Raw genomic sequence first — 18,148 nt, forward strand, 5'->3', positions numbered from 1 at the left:
TTCTAATCTCAACAGACCAGGCAAATACCCTTCACTGAGTGGAAGCTGTTAGCATTTATGGGATTCATAGCACAATCAACTGAATTTGTGATTAAATCCTTTACTATTGAGCATCCTTTGAGAGGCTCAGAATGCACAGAGATCTCACATTAGGATTGGGGCTCACTGGCAATACTGTCAATCTTGTCACTTTGCAATATTGCCAATGTAATATTGACATTGAGATTGGAAGTGCTAATTTGAAACTGTGGGAGCTCAAGTTGGATCGGCAGTTTGTGATAGTCACCAAAGTGTGGGAATAAGCCAGAGACTGAAGCAGCCAGCTCAAGGGCAGAATCTCTCTCACACTCCAGCCTGTTTGTAAGTGTGGATAGTTTTAAGAAATGGCAATTGAAACCTCTCACATCTTGTGTGAATATTGTGAATTAAACCCCACTGATGTACACTTGATTCAAACTCAACCCACATTTTAATATGATGAAATCCATTCTCCCTGCTGCTTTGCCAGTTGCAGTTACATGACATTGACAATCTTAACAATGTTTTGCACTGTCCATTCAGAATGGCAGGACAATTGTGAGGTGAAATTCAATAATTCTTACAGTGAAAAGAATAAATCTATTTGATGCCCACCTTTCACATTGAGAGGACATCTCAAAGGGCTTCACAAGATGTCACTGTAAAGGGTAATGAATGTGTTTTTTGTAGGCAAATTCAGTTAAGGCTAAGTGACAGTCATCAACTGCTTTTTTTGGGTCAGCTGGATGTCTGACACATGTGAAAAATGATCAATGTGCTTAAGAGTATTCAAACCAAACAGAATTCCATGCATCCCACTGCACATGGAAATTTCTGAGATATTTATTGGAATGGAATGCTCACTCTCTTCTGTAGGGACGCATCCTGCTTACCTAATTCTGGAGCGAATTAAGTGCAGAATTAAGTGCCAAAGCATTTGGGGTACAGTGTATGCGTTGGGGTACTGCTGGAGTCTAATCAGCAAAACCCACATGGCTTGCCATTGAAACCACCGTCTGGTAGAGTTACAAAAAGCCTATTTCAGTATTATTCCCTTTGCTTTTTTTCTCAATCCCCCTCCCCAACCTCCAGAACCTTACTCACTCTGGTCATCTGGTTCACGATTTCACCCTTCTTGTTCTTCCTTTACTTCAGACCACCCGCCTAAGAATAACAGACTCATCCCTTGGCACAAGTCTGAGTGTAAACGTCAGACAAGGTTGGGATCTGAACGTCAGTCTCCTTGTTTTGGAGTCACATCTCTAAACACAGCAGCTATTTCGCTTGTGAGTCCTAAGCTGTGTAAGCTGTCAGAAAACACAAATAGTCTGACAGAGGCATTGCAGGCACCAGAACTCGAGAAAGCGCACTTGATTTAAATGGCGCTCGGGGCAGTTGACTGCATCCAGATACAGTATTATAATTTTGAACAAAGAGTAACATCCCAGTCTCCTGAATGATGTATTAGCCCTGGCTTTGCTGAATATGCACAATTGCACACCGTTAACGAAACACATACAGTGAAAATCCCTCATCCTATTCATGTTACTTTCAATACTTTTTAACTGGTAATGTTGCACTCATGAACAATTCCATCATCTATTTTACAGAGTGGTTTGTTAATATGCTTAATAATGCCTTGCCATTGAAGCCAAATTTCTAAGAGAATCTAAAATGGAATTTAACAAATAATAAACGAAAAGTAATATTGAAGATTAGCAAGGGGATGAGATGAGAGTGGTGAAGCTCGCACCAGTACAACCTGAAAGTGCAGTAAACTTTCTAACAATCTATGGGACAATAGTTTACTCTAAAGGTGACTCAATGTTACCTTCAGTCTTTGATTTGTTCCCTTTTTTGATGGTCAACACAAATTGAATTCTATGCTTCCTAGTGTTGTTCCTGGTGTCTCAGGGTTCTGCATGAAGGACACTATGTAAATGAAAGTTTTTGTTGCTTAAATCCCCCCATTTGGGAAAATTAGGGTATGAGAGGGAATAAATCAAATACGATTTTGTTCCATCTTCCTATGGCTTGACAAAAACATTGTTCGGTTATTCAATTTTATTTCTATTGGAAGTAAAAGATGTTTCACAACTGGAGGCTTGAAATTTTTCATAGTCTTAACCATAAGATTATTGTCTTAAAATGTAAGAACTTTGTAAAATATCTGGCATTCGTTTTTAATTTGGAAGGCAGTTTTTTGCAGTTCTGAAAAAGAGCCATTGGAAACTAGCTTCCAAATTAAAATTGAATCTAAGAATTTTCCAATTTCCTTTATTATAAATCCCCTGAATGATGCACTTCAATCTGAGGAAGCAGAATAAAGTTCCTGTAAACTTTGGCTGCACAATGCCGCAGGATTGTATGACATGATAAGCAATTCCAAAAAATGGAAGTTCTCAATGGAAGAGAAGTGCTTCCTTATCAAGAAGTGATAGTCAAGCAGCAAGAAAGTTGCCTGAGAGTCACCCAAAATCTCCCTGATAGTGAGCCGGGGAACGTGAATGCCATAGAGGGAAGAAGATCTAATTTATGATTTTCGCAAACGGATGAACAGAGCTTTGCTCTTTGGCCTTTTTCTGTACTGTGCCAGCTTTTGAAAATTGAAATATACTGTTTTGCTTCTATGCCAAATTATTTGAGAGTTTTCAGAAGTAGTAACTAACGCTTCCCAATTGAGAAAATTGTAAATCGGCCCCATTGTGTGGATCAGCAATATTACAATACAACTTACATTTATATCATGCCTTTCATGTCAGGAGGATGTCTTAAAGTGCTTAACAATGCTGGATAGGTGTTGGGGGTGGGAGCTGAGGGAGGTGGAGAGATGACCGATAATGCAGTCAAAGAGGTACGTTTTGAGACATGCCTTGAAAGTGGGGAGGCAGGGAGCGAATTGGAGGGACTCTGGGATGGAGGAGCAGAAAAGCTGATAACTTTCCTGCCGATGGTGGGATGGATAGGGCGGGGACATGAAGCAGGCTGCTATTCATTGAGTGAAAGGAGAAGCTGGATCAATGTGGTTGAAGCAGGTCGCAGAGGTAGGATAAAATCTCAGTTGAGGGAATGGTACCACCAAATAAGACTTTAGAAGAACAAATCTGTAATAATGTGATTCTACAGAGCTAATGCTTTTCTAAAGAGTAAACAAATCACTGCTGTATCGACAGAGAACGCAAGATTGAACAAGGAAATACAAAATTTACTTTCTGAATTGATCCCAATCTTGTCCCTTCTTCTTCTAACTACTGAATCAGCCCAGAAGGAGAACCACTTGCCTTCAATCATCTGAGCTCAGATAGAATTTACATGACTGCTAGAGCAATTTTCTAATATTTCCTTATGGGCCATCAGGTTGGCTGGGAGGTTAGAGCTCTGCATATTTGCAGCTAATCTAAATGTCAGTCAATTTTTCTAATGCTATAAAGTTCTTTTGAAGCTGCTGCAGTACAACCTGGATTTATACTAAGGCCAAAGCAGTGATTCGATTTTGGTAGCAGTGCACTTAAACAAATCAGTGTCTTTTACCAATGATTCAGCATTAAAATAGCATTGAATCAATGGCAGGTGCAGAGTATAAAGAGAACAATAAACAGAGGACTGTATAAGTGAAAATGTTGAGATTAGTTTTGAATCCGAGTACCCTTTGAGTATAATTTCTCTGACACTTACATTTTTAAACCCCCTGTACAGGATCTGAAGCTCCTTCTTTGTGAATTTAGTTTGTGCCTGCATCTGTTCCAGCCCCTCAGGGCGATGGCAGACAGTAGCCATTTCCATTTCATCTTCAACACTGTCTGTAAAAGAGACAAAAGCAGGTATTATTCGAAAGAACAAAAGACTTTCTGAATCAGGAAAACAATTAACTTTCTTCAAACTCTTCCCCGAGACGCTCCCATTCTCTTTGACCCTTCCAACTCTGGGGCTCATAAAGTCCCCTTTCTGCCAGGGTCCTATACAAAATGAGTTTGTTCAACCTCAGCCAAGCTCATAATCTCTCTCTGTAGACACAGAATGACTGATATGAGGAATGACATGTCACACGGGTGAAGGTGGGGTGCTCTACAGACAATAAGATGAAGGTGAATACAGATGAATCTTTGCTGTTATCTGACTGACCTTTATCTCATCTGGAAGTTCTTGAAGTTGATGCATAAAGCAAAATAGTATTTGAGAGCTTTAGTTCTGAATGAATGATTCACTGACTTGTATGATTGACTCTGTATAAATCTGGTATGTATCTTATAATTGCTTTGCAAGAAGTGAAATCAGCAAATTAACTTAAGAGTTCCTAACGGATGAGCAGGGCAAGTTTTCAGGGATATTTAATAGTGTACAAACTGAGATTTAACTTTGAACAGAATCTAAATTAACACACAAGATGACTGAACCAGATAGGGTCTTTCAGCTGCTTTGCCATTGGGAGAGTTGCAGTACAGACCCACTTTGGAAAGTTATTTTGTTCTGTCAGTCTTTATGGCTCATAATCTTAGATTTTGAGTGAATCTAGATAAATATTAATCCCTAAAATATTTTGTGAGCATTACCTCAGAAATTCACTGATCCAGAAATAGTTGAAGGAATTAAAAGAGAGAAGATAGGTCCTTGGGAAGTAAAGTATTGTGTAAAATTATGGGGTAGTGCTTTGAGAAAGATAAAGCACTGTCAATACAATGATGCAACAAGTTGATACTGGCTTCATACTATCTTTATGTTGTCCCAGGTGTTCTCATTAAACCAACATTTACAGGTAATGAACAGGTAATATCAATAGAATCATCACCTTAGTTTCATACTGATTTGAAAGAGAAGTGCAAACTGACATTGCACGTAGCTGGCAAATACTCAGAAAAGATGCTGTATCAGAAATGGACATTTGAAGCCTTTTCTTTGACACAGGAAGGTTTACACGGCATTTGTTCATCTTGATTTGTGATTAAGTAAGAGACAAAATAACGTATCAAGAAAGAGAAAGAATGGGGATCGTGCTGAGTTTATTATGCACTGCGGGAATGAAAGTAAATGTACCACAATGAATTAGCCTCAGCACCCATGCTGATCTCTATCTAGAACCCCCTTTGTTGGTGCATATTGGTGCGCACCAAGTGAACATAGAACTGGGCTCCAACAACAACAACAAAATTACATTTGTAAAGTGCCTTTCAAGTCGAGAGGATGTCCCAAGGCACTGAAAAGTCAGGGATCACGACCCAAGCGTGGGGATCAGGGGGATGAGGGAGCACAGAGGAGGTAGGAGGGCAGCTGAAGGCAAAAGTAGGGTCTTGAGCCATGCCTTGAAGGAGTTAAGAGAGGGAGCAAAGTGAAGGGATTGTGGGATGGAGTTCCAAATGGTGGGGGTAGAGAGGCTGGAAACCCACTGTGATAACCTCTGCCAACAGTCTCTGGCAAGACTAAAGGGAATAATGGTCACTGAAGTGAGATACAGGAGGGTGACTGATCCCCATTGAACCATCCCTCAATAGGAAAGATAATATAAAACACCTTCAATTGGCAAGGTTAACAGTAAAGAAAATTATATTATATCCTACCTCCATCCTTTTTAAAAAAATGTTTTATTGGGGTCTAAACTGTTTTGGAGGGGTGTGTAATGAAGAGATGGAAGTCAAGCAGGAACAACAAAACAACAACAAAATAACATTTATAGAGCTCCTTTCATGTCGGGAGGACGTCCCAAAGCTCTGGAAAGTAGTGATGGGGGGAAAGATAAGCTCAGGATCAAATAATTAAGTGGAAATCGTTATTTTCTCTTCTTTTGAAAGCAGAATTCTGAAGATCAAATTAGAGAAGGTAGATATAAAAGGACCACCCTGAAAATTCATGGTGCTTGGCTAGTGCGAGAGATCCCAGCGGCTGGAGCCCGCTGGGCAGAGGGAGCGAACAGGATGGTAGGGTGTTAGGAGGTCACAGAGGCAGAGGGGAGCAAGACCGTGGAGGGCTTTGAAGGTGAGGACCAGGATCTTGAACTGGATCCTCTATGTGATGGGAAGCCATTGGAGTTGGGCAAGGATGGGGGTGATAGGGTCGTGGAACCTGGTGTATGAGAGACACGGGCTGCAGAGTTCTGAATGATCTGCAGCCTGTGGAGGGAGGAGTTGGGGAGGCCGAGTTTGCATAGTCGAGCCTCCACGTAATGAAAGCATGTATGAGGGTTTCGGTGGCCTGCTGTGTGAGACGGTGGTGGAGCTGGGCAAAGTTGCGGAGGTGGGGGAAGGCAGAGCAGATCATGGCGCAGATGTGGGGTAGAAAGTATGGTTGAGGGTCAAATAAGACCCCAAGGTACTGAACTGGCTTAGAAAGGTGGAGTGTGCAACCATGGATGGTGATGCTGTCAGCGCCTGAGGTGAGGAGGTGTTGACAGGAGCCAATCAGGAGAGCGTCAGTCTTGTTGATGTTCAACTGAAGAAAGTTAGCTCTTATCCAGGACTTGATGTCTGACAGAACACAAAAGAGGTCTGGATCAAAAGTACTTTGGTCCTTTCAGCTCCAGTCCTTGGCATACTTTGAAAAGGAATCTGTTATGTTGTGTGGGGAAATACAAATACACAGTCACTACACTTCACAGTAAAATTCTTTGAAGTGCTTTCAGATGTCTTGATGATGTGATAAGACACTATATCAAATGCAAGAATTATTATAAATTGGATGTAAAGATCTGCAATAATCTAACAAATTGGCAGATCAGCCTTAACTTGCTACTGTTCCTACGTTCCTAATTTGTGAAAACACAATCTACCTCTTCTGTACCGTGTTCCTGTCATTTATTTAGTTTATTTCATACAGGAAACCTTCCATCTTGTTTCTTATGATTTATTCCATTAATTTTCCAATTATTGAGGTCAGACTAATGGATCTGTAGTTGTCAGTTATGCTCTGTCACCTTTCACGAATATAAGAACCATGTTTACCCACAGAAAACATTGTCATTACATTTTACATTATATCCTGTAAAGCATTTTGATATATCCTCCTGAAGTGAAAGGTGCTATACCAAATGTAAGGATTGTAATTATTATTAATAATAATGTGGAGTCCTGTAGCTCAGTGGTTAGAGCGCTCGCCTCACAAGTGAGAGACCTGGGTTCGATTCCTGGTAGGTCAAAACCTTGGGTAAGTTTCTTACTCCACCTGCCTGATAATAATCCCTCAAGAAGAAAAAAATAATAATAATTCGGTTACTCAATTCACTGTTTGTGGGACACTGCTGTACGGAATTGGCTGTCACGTTTCGTCCACAAATATACAGTCAATTCACTTTACAGTATATTCTGTAAAGCACTTTCAGACGGCTAGACAATGTGAAAAGCGCTATATCAAATGCAGGAATTATTATTATTCTATTATTATGTTTGCTTACTTCCAGTTAGGAATGTACGTGTTCTGCATGCTTGATGTTCATTTATCCTCAACTGATTTATTCTTGAGTACTTCCTCCCTGTCTATGCGTTCATGCCCTGAAGTTTGTCTGTCTAAACTAGACCTGGATTGTTTGCTTGTGCCATTTTCTAAGTCAGATGAATAGTATTGACTATGGTCATTGTCACCTTGTGGTTTATTTACTTCTACTCCCTGAGCAGGAATCAGGGTCACTGACTAGAACTAAGCCAAGGAGAGAACTGCCCCTTGTGAGCTTCCTGACGCACATCAAGAAAGCGGTCATTTTACACCAGTACATTTCTTCACGAGCAGTTTGTGGTATAGTGACACCACATTAACTACATTAATGGATTTTCCATCAAGCCAGTAGCACTCATGACAAAGGAGCACTGCAAGTGACAATTACCTTATTGGTATTAAGCAGATATACACGATTCTTCAATCATGTTTCATCTCATTCACATTGTGTAAGGTCATACATTTGTAGATTGAATTTGCAGACTGCAAGGGCAATATAATACATTGTTCCACATTGGGAGAGAAGGTCAAACCATCTTGGGCAAGCGACTATGTTTGTGAAAGTTTTGAGTGCAGAGATGGGGTCACAGAGGCAATACCATGGCAGCAATGGTGTATAAGCTGCTATTGTGGAGAGCTTTTGGTTTCAGTGTGGCTGCTCATCTTCCCTTTTTTGAGGCTAACATACAGTGGCCATAGGGCAGGGGGACATAGGTTGTGCACCAGGATCAAATGAGAAGAGTGGATAAAAGGGATCATGTAGTAAGTGTAATCACGCATTCATGCTATCTGTTTTCTTCATTGGAAAGACTTAGTATTCCATTGTTGCACAATAAAAAAAACGAATTTCTGCAATGGAATACCAATACCCAGCCAAGCAAGCTGAACACCCTCAATCATACTTCTGCACATATGTGGGGCAACAGAGCTCAGTATATCTCATGCACATTGATGCTCAGTGATCCTCTGTAATATTATTATTATTATTAATAATACAGAGATAATAATAGAGATAATAATAATCCTTGCATTTGATATTGTGCCTTATTGTGTCATCAAGATGTCTCAAAGGGCTTCATAAAATATACTGTAAAGAAATATGGCAGTGTGTATTTTGTGTACGAAAGAACCAAAAAGCCATGTAATGAATATTTATTTGGGGGATTGTTGGCCGGGACTCCCTTCTCTTTTTGAATAGTGCCACTAGGATCTTTAATGTCCACCTGGATAAGCAGATAGGACCTCAGTCTCAACTGAATGATGGTACCTTCAACAATGCATCATACTCCTTGTACTACATTGGATGTCAGCAGACACTATATGAATTCCAATTCCCAGAGTGGAGCTTGAACCCATAACCTTTTGACTCAGAGTCAGAAGGTTGTACCAGCAATTGAGCCAACCTGACACTGCTAAATTCTTAAATTCTTAAACACAGTGGAGTTGAATACAGAATCTATTTTATGCTGAAGGGGATTCACACTTGCTTCAGTTATTTGGTCCTCTCAGACAACAGCTGCCTGATCAAGAAGACTGTAATGCAATTTAAGTTACCGGCCAATGTCTAATACCCTTCTCACTTATTTCCACAGTCATCTACTATGGGGCACAACAACAACAACTTGCATTTATATAGCTCCTTTTTCGTAAGGGTTAGACTGTAGCTTTCTAAAGTCATTAAAACTACAGAAAAATGTACAACTTTTTTTTGATCAGCTGGCAAAGTTGATACCTGTATTTCCCACCATCTGTTAACTAGAACAACACTAGAACAGTGCTTAGAACGTTGCAGAACAGAAAAGGCCATTCGGCTCATTGTGTCTGTGTTTGTATGAAAGAGCAGCCTATCAGTCCCGTTTACCTGCCCTTCCCTTGCAAATTATTCCTTTTTAGATATCTTGCCCTGTTTAGAATCAAACAATGTAAAATCCTCTGACCTTCACTGTTCGAATACTAACTACAGTATAGACATGGGTAATGATGATTGGTCATTAAAAAAAGAACATTAGACATCATAAGCTCCACATCATGCCTTAAGTAAACCTGTAGTTCTAAAATCTGAAAGAGCAGTAAAACACATTTAGATGGGATCTTGTTAGGCTGATAGTCTGGCAACTGTTGGACCTAAAATAATCACTTCAGCAGCGGGGCCTATAAAGACGGCAGGCAGTCTGAGCCAAGTACAAATATGATGCTGGTCCATCCTTGATGTTTTTTAGTTGCCAAAAATCAACTTTTGAATCTCGGGTTGCAGCCTTCCAATGCCGCTTTGGAGGATAATAGCTTTACCAAATTGATATACTGTAAAGTGACACTTTAATGCTCTTTCTTCCAAACCAGCAATCCTCCTGAGCTGGAATCCAAGTATGCCTCCATCTGTCTCTTTGAACTTGGTATCTTCTAAAGAGGCATTCCAAATTTTGGGTTAGTATTTCATTCAAAGGACCTCACCTTAAAAAATGTTGCATCCACCCAATTTTGCACTGGGGTGTCACCTTAGGTTTAGTGCTCAAGTCCTGGTGTCAGCTACAAAACTCACAGCTTCTGCCATTTGGAGTTAGAGTGCCATGATTCAACCAAGCTTTAATTTTCTGCCAAATTCTAGAAATAAATCTTCTAAACATATTAAGTCATCATGTAAAATACAATACACAATACTAACCAAATACTCTTCTTGCATCAAAGGGTATAATGGTATAATATTAACTGAGCCCTTGGAAAGGGTTTTAGAGGACACAGCCACTTAGAGTCCTTCCAGTGCAATACCAACATTTTGATGAATAAATAATAATAATAATCCTTCGATTTGATATAGCGCCTTATCATGTCTTCGAGACGTCTCAAAGCGCTTCACAGAATATACTGTAAAGTGAATTGACTGTATATTGTTTTGGATGAAATGCAGCTATTAATTGCACACAGCAGTGTCCCACAAACAGTCATGGATTGAGTGAACAAATTATTATTATTTATTTATTTTATTTATATTTTGAAAAGATTATTACCCCGAGAAAGCAATCCGCCAATTGGATTACACTGGTGAAAAAGTTCACCTCTTACTAGTTTAACCTCAATTTCTACCTGGTATCAAATCCCCTCAGTAGATGCAGGACTTTCTCCAAGGTCTTCCTCGTCCTCAATGCAAGCCATAATAATAATAATAATGGCGGATTAAACCTGCTCTGGACTGTGGCTCTCTGTCAAGGGAGATAAACTCCACTTGACCTAGACTTACTGAATTTATTGAAGTCAGTTTTCTACAGAAAAAAGTTGCAAAAAATTTACAGAAAAATCCCTTCAAAATCAATAATACATTTAAGAATTTACTAAGTTCGGATGTTCCAAAGGTCCACTCCAAACTTGTAAATTCGAAGCGATCCAAGATAAATTTGCAAAGTACAGTAACGCAACTTCAGATTGCCACTTTCCTGGTTAGTTGTGAGAGTTTGCCAGTGTTATTCCCAGGGAAAACATGGCCGCTGAATCCATAAAATGTCAATGAAGTACAACTGCAGTGTTTGTTTTCATTATTCATTCTTGTCATTCCTCTCACTGTACAATGCTTGAATCACTGCTCCTTGATCTCCTCTATGCTGTTTGATGAGTTTCCTTTCACAGCTCGACATAAAGTTCTTCAACTATTGATATTCCAGGCCAGCAATCCTCCAGATTAATTGGCCATTCACCTCATGGCTATGTGTAGGACCTTGCTGGTGCAAAATCAGTACTATGTTTGTTTACAAAAACAGGCAATGTATTTGACAGTAATTATTTGTGAAGGACTGTCAGGCGTTTTGATGTGATAGGGCAATTTAAAAATGTGAGTTATTTCTTCTTTCTGTTGTTGACTTCACTACTTCTTTGGTCTCTCATAGAACTCTCACCTCTAACACCAGCACAGTTTTAATTGTGTCAAATATTTATTTTTCTCTCAAACAACACCCTCTCATCTCTCCTAAATCCTTATTTCTCAGAAAGGTCAAGTCAACCATAATTTTAGAGATTCCTCCAGCATTTCTCTCACACACCTGTCCAAGATATAAGCAAAGCTTGCCATCTGAAAGGTGACCCCCATATCTCTTATCTCATGTCTACTGTATCTCCAATCTTTCCCTTCATCAGAAACTAAAAGCATTTAATACTATATCCTGTGTCCCTTTTTTAGTATTTTGTAAGGTGAAAGCAACTTCTTTTTATTAATAATAATAATCCTTGCATTTGATATAGCGCCTTATCACAACATTGAGACGTCTCAATGCGCTTCATAAAATATACTGTAAAGTGAATTGACTGTATATTTTGTGGGCGAAACGCAGCAACCAATTGTGCACAACAGTGTCCCACAAACATTCATGGATTGAGTTTTAAAAACTGTTGTGCTCTGGCTGAACACTGGTATTACCTTCAGCCACTCTGCCCCCACCCTCTGGAACTCCATCCCGCAGTCCCTCCACCTCACTCCCTCTCTTGCCTCCTTCAAGACTCACCTCAAGAACCTCCTCTTCGACCGTGTCTTCGATCACCCTCCTTCCTCCCCTGCCCTCCACCCTCCCCAATCCCGACCCCCAGCTTGGGTCTAAAACACTGACTGTCTTGGGATGTCCTTCCGATGTGAAAGGCTCTATACAAATGTCATTTTGTTGTTGTTGTTGTAGTATAGTCAGTGAAAAGGCCAGATACATAAGAATGAATGGACACAATGCCAACCAAATTAGAAAATAGGAGTCTTGCATGAGTAAAGTTGCGAATAGCTTCTCTCCCAAAATATGTGGACCCGCCAAACAATTTGTGGGAGAAGAAATTACACCTATATTTACTCTATTTATGTAGCATTCTTGAATGTCTAAAATTTGGCAAATAATAAAATTGTGTTTAAGAATTTGTCACATTTTAGATGTTCTACAAAATGTTACAAAAGTTTACAAAATAGAGTAAATCTAGACCCAGGTGGGATTACTTGCCCCATGCTGTTTTAAGAGCTAAAATCGAACCATGGTGTCTACTATCAGTATTTTTGATTGATTTCATTGTTTCCAATAAATCAGAAAAAAAAGACATGAGATCAATTTGGTGACATTAATGCCGCTAACATGTAACTCATAGCTGATAAATTTTCAATTAAATGTTTCAAGACAAATTACATTTCAAGTTCAACATCTCACGTACATTGTTCTGGAGCAAATGCCTACTATAATAAGAAAGAGGAATGTGCTAGATTCAAAGCACTTTGCTATTTTGGTTTATTTCAATATAAGTGATGATGCATGTTAACTGCAGGAGTTTTTGTTTGAATTATACATCATGTACATAGGAATAGAGGAGATCAAGAGTAGATTAGAATGGAATAGAGAGAACCGAAAGCGAGACTAAAACAACAATTCCATTAAGGGCCACAGATGATATTCATAGCCCACAAGAGCAATCCCTAAGTGACATTTAATCATTATTTATACTTCAAGATAAGATTACACATTTGTGCTCACTCCGCTGTGTGCTCTTCCTTGTTAATAAAAGGTAAAATAATTGATGTGGTAATATAACCAGTGTTAATTAAAATAACATATGTGAAGTGATAATCATCACAGGTGATATTATCATATCGTGGAACAATCTGCTCTTTAATAGTTGAGCTAAACTTGTATTCCCTGAACTGAAAAGCTGGGCTTTGTGTGGTAGGGGCAGGATACCAAGCACCATCGTCCAGCTCAAAAGTGGTGGGAGATAGTTAATATAGTTTCACCCAAAAGCTAAATTGGGGTATTTCGGAAGGAGTTCTCCAGTTCTCTCATTGGTGTCCTTTATCATCGAGTCTTCTCTGGGATTATAGAATGTCCCATGTTGTGATAATTATCACCAGTAAAAAAAAAGGACTCAAGATTTGGTTATTGAAAGCACATAGCATCCCAGTACTCTGATCTATAAAATAAGTTTTCTGGCACATAGAGCATTCGATTACTGAAAATGTATTGAACTAATTGGGTTAAATCAAAGAGTGTTAGATAGAAGCAATCCTTTGGACGTCACATACTGGGTTTTCCCCATTAACTGTATTGAATTAGATTCTACACAATTGCCATTAATAAATCTATGTTCTGATTAATAAATCTATATCCATAGTCAGCAATTATTGTCTTAATGATATCCTTTAGGGTGACATGTGAATAGTCTATTTTATCGATGAATGAGTTTAATGGGGATGAATAAACAGAATGAACAAAAGCATAGACCGAACATGCTTCTGAAAGGACTATTACTGACATGTGTAGAAATACACAATGTTGTTCCATTTCATTTTACGTTGGCTTAGATGTGTTTGCCTCTCATGCACAAGTGACCAGTGGCCCAAGGTTGACATCATTTCATGTGTCTACCATAGACCCATGTCATTGTGGTAGATAGAAAATGAATAGCTTCTCTCTGCACTTGGAGCCAGACTTGGTGTCATTGTTATTTTTACTGTACTGTACCTGGGGTTGTCTGACCTTTGGACATCCAATGGCAAAGTACACGACCACTTTCCCTGCCGATCTAGTGACTGTGTGCTTTTTTTAGTAGTGCTATAGATGAAGCTAAAATTCAAATCCACTTAAATATTCATCTCTTGTGTTTAACAGTGAGAGACCAGAAATCAGGGAAACCAGAAATACATAAACCATTCATGAAAACAATTGAGATCAGCATATATAGTGCTTAAGAACAACAAAAAAAAGACTTGCTTTGAGAATTAGAAGTTGACTTTTTAGCAACAGAACAGAGGAAGAGCTTCATGAGACGCTCTTTAATGCTGCGTTTGGTGCCATTCTGAGTGTAGATGAAACCTAGAAGATATATGATCAGTATTTGTTATTTCATTGGGCTTCAAAGAGAAGTATGTGCATGCTTCATGCAATGCCACAATGCCATTGGTTTGAAGTGCTAAGCATGCAACAAGCATATATTATTTTAGAGTGAGGAAGCCAACCCAGAGGTACATAATGTTAGTAAACTATGCTCAAGACAACAATAATTCAGCATGTGCTAGGTATGTTTTTTCTTTGCTTATATTACAAACAGACCATCAGAGAGTCCATCTCTAAGTTAGAAGAAATTAACTATTCTGCTCTTCAGACAGAACAGACATTGGCCCTCATATGGTCCTTTTGCTCATTTGCTCATAAAAGGACCGTATTATGGAAATGTTACATTGAATTGGTACACCTTTCAAAATTACCTTTAATTAGCTGAATTTAAATACATATATTCTTTGGCATAGTATAGGTACTAGTGTCCCATAGCTGGAGATAAGGAAGCCCACATGTTATAAAGAATTATTTTATGCATTCATAATAAAGGTATTCAAGTTGACACAATAAAGTCCAATTTCAGGAAGTCATGGTTTGTATACAACACTAAGCTCCATTCTTCTGCACAGCTCCAGCCAATCATGGACATTAAAGTTGCATCAATCTAGTTTTGGACTCTGCAGTCCTTTTTTGAACCAGCACTCAGCAAATATCTGATTTTTACCTCAGAAGATTGTTATTGTACGTACTTCTATCTCTTACAATAAGCAGGCATTGTAATTGCAAATTAGGTTTCCAATGAGCTTACATCAGTAACAAATAAATGGGTACTTTTATTGCAGAGCTAAAAGCCAGGAAAAAAAGGAAAGTTTGGGCTTCGGTACACACACGACACCAACTGAAACTGATCTTTTCTCAGAAATAGGTGGCTCTAATTTCAATATTTGATACCAGATATCTCATTAAGAAATGTGTAACTATTGAATTTCTAACATATTGAATGAATGAAGAATGCATTATTTTTTACACATCAAATGTTTATTCTTCAGCATATTTGATGTTATAGAAATTTTGATAACTGCGCATTTCTTTTTAAGAAATACATTAGGAAATGCCACAAATTAGAGCCCACAAATCTCTTCATAACAGGTGGTTAGACTCCAGGAATCTCTTTGTAAACTTTCTAAAAGTTCCTGCTTGTAGCCTGAGAAAAAACAACTTTTCTCAACAAGTATGGGACCCTGTTTCACCCCAACCATTGTAATTTATTGAACTAAATTGTCAATAGTTAAAGGAGAAAAAAGTGTTGCGGGAGTACTTTCCAAACTATTGTTCCAATTTTGATGGTGTGAAGAAAAGGAAAGTCACTCTCCTGCCTGTCAGGAAGTATGTTATGCTTGTTATGTTGTTCTTGGCCTTTGAGGAGACCCATCATATTGTGATTCTCATCTCTGCAGGGAACTGCTCAGGTTGGAGTTAGATTTGAGCAAGTGACTTTATTGGAAATTTCACAGATGTTTTCTTCATCGGTCTTGAGTCCTGTAACTCAGTGGTTAGAGCACACGCCTCACAAGCAAGAGACCTGGGTTTGCTTCCCGGCAAGGCAACATTTTGAGCAAGTTTCCTTACTCCACGCGCCTCTGTTTACCTAGTAGTAAGCAGGAACCCTGTTGATAGTTGATTGGCGGATCGCTTTTCCGGGGGTAATAATTTCTTCAAAAAAAATAACAAATTGGTCACTCAATCCACGACTGCTTGGTCGGTCACTGCTGTGTGCAATTGGCTGCACCCTTTGCCAACAAAATATACAGTCAATTCACTTCACAGTATATTCTGTGAAGAGCTTTGAGATGTGATAAGGCGCTATATCAATGCAAGGATTGTTATTATTATTGTTATCCATTGGAATTGTTTAAACTGGAAGAATTGAGCACGAGCCACATAGTGTAATTGTCCACAAAAGTTGGCATTGAAGATCCCAGGTTCTATGCTTCCCAATTGGAATCATGGTCAAGAAAACTGCTCATTTGCAAAATGACTTACTGCATGGTTCTCTGGATTGACAGGAAAATTCAAATTGTTAGTCTCCACAAGGAAGAGAAAGACCAATCAAAATATAAATATCTCCTCTGAAATAAAATACTGAATTATATTTTCTTACACTAATTGGAGGATGGACTATATTTAATGTTACATTACATTACGTTGCATTACATTAATATTACATTGAGGCTCGAGTATGTAAACTCACTGCTTGTCGGCCTTCCCAACTTCTCCCTCCACAGGCTGCAGATCATCCAGTACTCTGCAGCCCGTGTCCTCTCCCGTACTAGGCTTCGCGACCCTATCACCCCATCCTTGCCCAACTCCATTGGCTTCCCATCACACAGAGGATACAGTTCAAGATCCTGGTCCTCATCTTCAAAGACCTCCACGTTCTTGCTCCCCCCTATCACTCTGACCTCTTAAACCTCTACCACCTTGCTCACTCCCTCCGCTCAGCGGGCTCCAGCCTGCTTCACGTCCCTCACCTTGCTCGCCCCACTATCGGCGAGTGAACCTTCCACCACTCTGCACCCACCACTCTCCACCCAGCCTCTGGAACTCCAACCCGCAGTCCTTCCATCTCGCTCCCTTCCTCGGCACCTTCAAGACCCACCTCAAAACCGTCCTCTTCGACTGTGCTTTCAATCTCCCTGCTTCCCCACATGTCCTCCACCCTCCTCCACCCTGACTTTCAGTTTGGGTCCGTAACTATGTAATTTTGTTGTTGTTGTTTATATTTAACCTATTTTTGTTATTCAGTTGGCCTGTTCCTTTTAAAATGATTCAACATATAATAGTAAGTGCTAAAGTGCTAGTAAGGTGCATGCGAACATTGACCTTAATATCTGCAAGGATACTTCGATTTTACAGTTCCATGGTACGTGAAGTGGTCTAATAAATACAACAACAAGATTACATTTGTTTAGCACCTTTCACATCGGGAGGACGTCCCAAGGCGCTGGAAGAGTAAGCATTTCAGATTCGAGCTGGGGTTGGGGGGGTAAGGGAGGGAAAGGGGGTTGGTTGATCGCATGGTCGAAGAGGAGGGTCTTGAGGTGCGACTTGAAGGAGGCTAAGGAGCGAGGTGGAGTGATTGGGGGATGGAATTCCAGAGGTTGGGGCAGAGTGGCTGAAGGCTCTCCCACCAATGGTGGGGCGGGTGTGTCAGTGGACGTGGAGCAGGACAGAGCCGGCTGAGCGGAGGGAACGGGTGGGTTGGTAGGGGGTTAGGAGGTCGCAGAGGTATGGAGGGGCGAGGCCATGGAGGGCTTTGTATGTGAGGACCAAGACCTTGAACTGGATCCTCTGAAAGATAGGGAGCCAATGGAGTCGGGCGAGAATGGGGGAGATGGGTGCAGGAGAGGACACGGGCTGCAGAGTTCTGGATTATCTGCAGCCTGTGGAGGGAGGAGTTGGGAAGGCCGACAAGCAGTGAGTTTGCATAGTCGAGCCTGGAGGTGATAAAGGCATGAACAAGAGTTTCAGAGGCTTGAGGGGTGAGGTAGTGGCGGAGTCGGGCGAAGTTACAGAGGTGAGAGAAGGCAGAGCGGGTCATGGCTTGAATGTGGGGAAGAAAAGACAGTTGAGGGTCGAACAAGACACCCAGGTTCCTGACTGGCTATGGTGAGTTGCAGTGAGCAACCATGGAGGTTGATGCTGCCAGAGCCTGAGGTGCTGAGGCACTGGCGCGAGTCAATCAGGAGGGCCTCAGTCTTGTTCACATTCAACTGTAGGAAATTTTCCCTCATCCAGGACTCGATGTCCGACAGGCAGTCTGTCAGGACAGCAGTGGTCCTGGAGTTGAGGGTGGAGGCAGAAAGATAGAGTTGGATGTCATCCGCATACATATGGAAGTTGACCCCATGTCTGTGGATGATGTCACCAAG

General features: G+C 40.2%; 1 protein-coding gene across 2 annotated transcripts in view; it reads right to left on the reverse strand.

The window, feature by feature from the left end:
- kcnip4a (potassium voltage-gated channel interacting protein 4a) overlaps positions 1-18,148 on the reverse strand; it is a 559,101-nt gene that overhangs the window by 16,452 nt on the left and 524,501 nt on the right. Inside the window, exons 2-3 of one of the 2 annotated variants that reach the window (XM_042340971.1) lie at positions 14,151-14,252; positions 3,694-3,818 (exon numbers count right to left, since the gene is read on the reverse strand). In XM_042340971.1, the coding sequence (XP_042196905.1) occupies positions 3,694-3,818; positions 14,151-14,252 (227 nt within the window). The remainder of the gene's footprint in view (positions 1-3,693; positions 3,819-14,150; positions 14,253-18,148) is intronic. The other variant, XM_042340966.1, reaches the window with a different exon arrangement.

The sequence above is a fragment of the Callorhinchus milii genome, unplaced genomic scaffold (assembly GCF_018977255.1).
Source record: "Callorhinchus milii isolate IMCB2004 unplaced genomic scaffold, IMCB_Cmil_1.0 Scaffold1, whole genome shotgun sequence".
NCBI lineage: Eukaryota > Metazoa > Chordata > Chondrichthyes > Chimaeriformes > Callorhinchidae > Callorhinchus > Callorhinchus milii.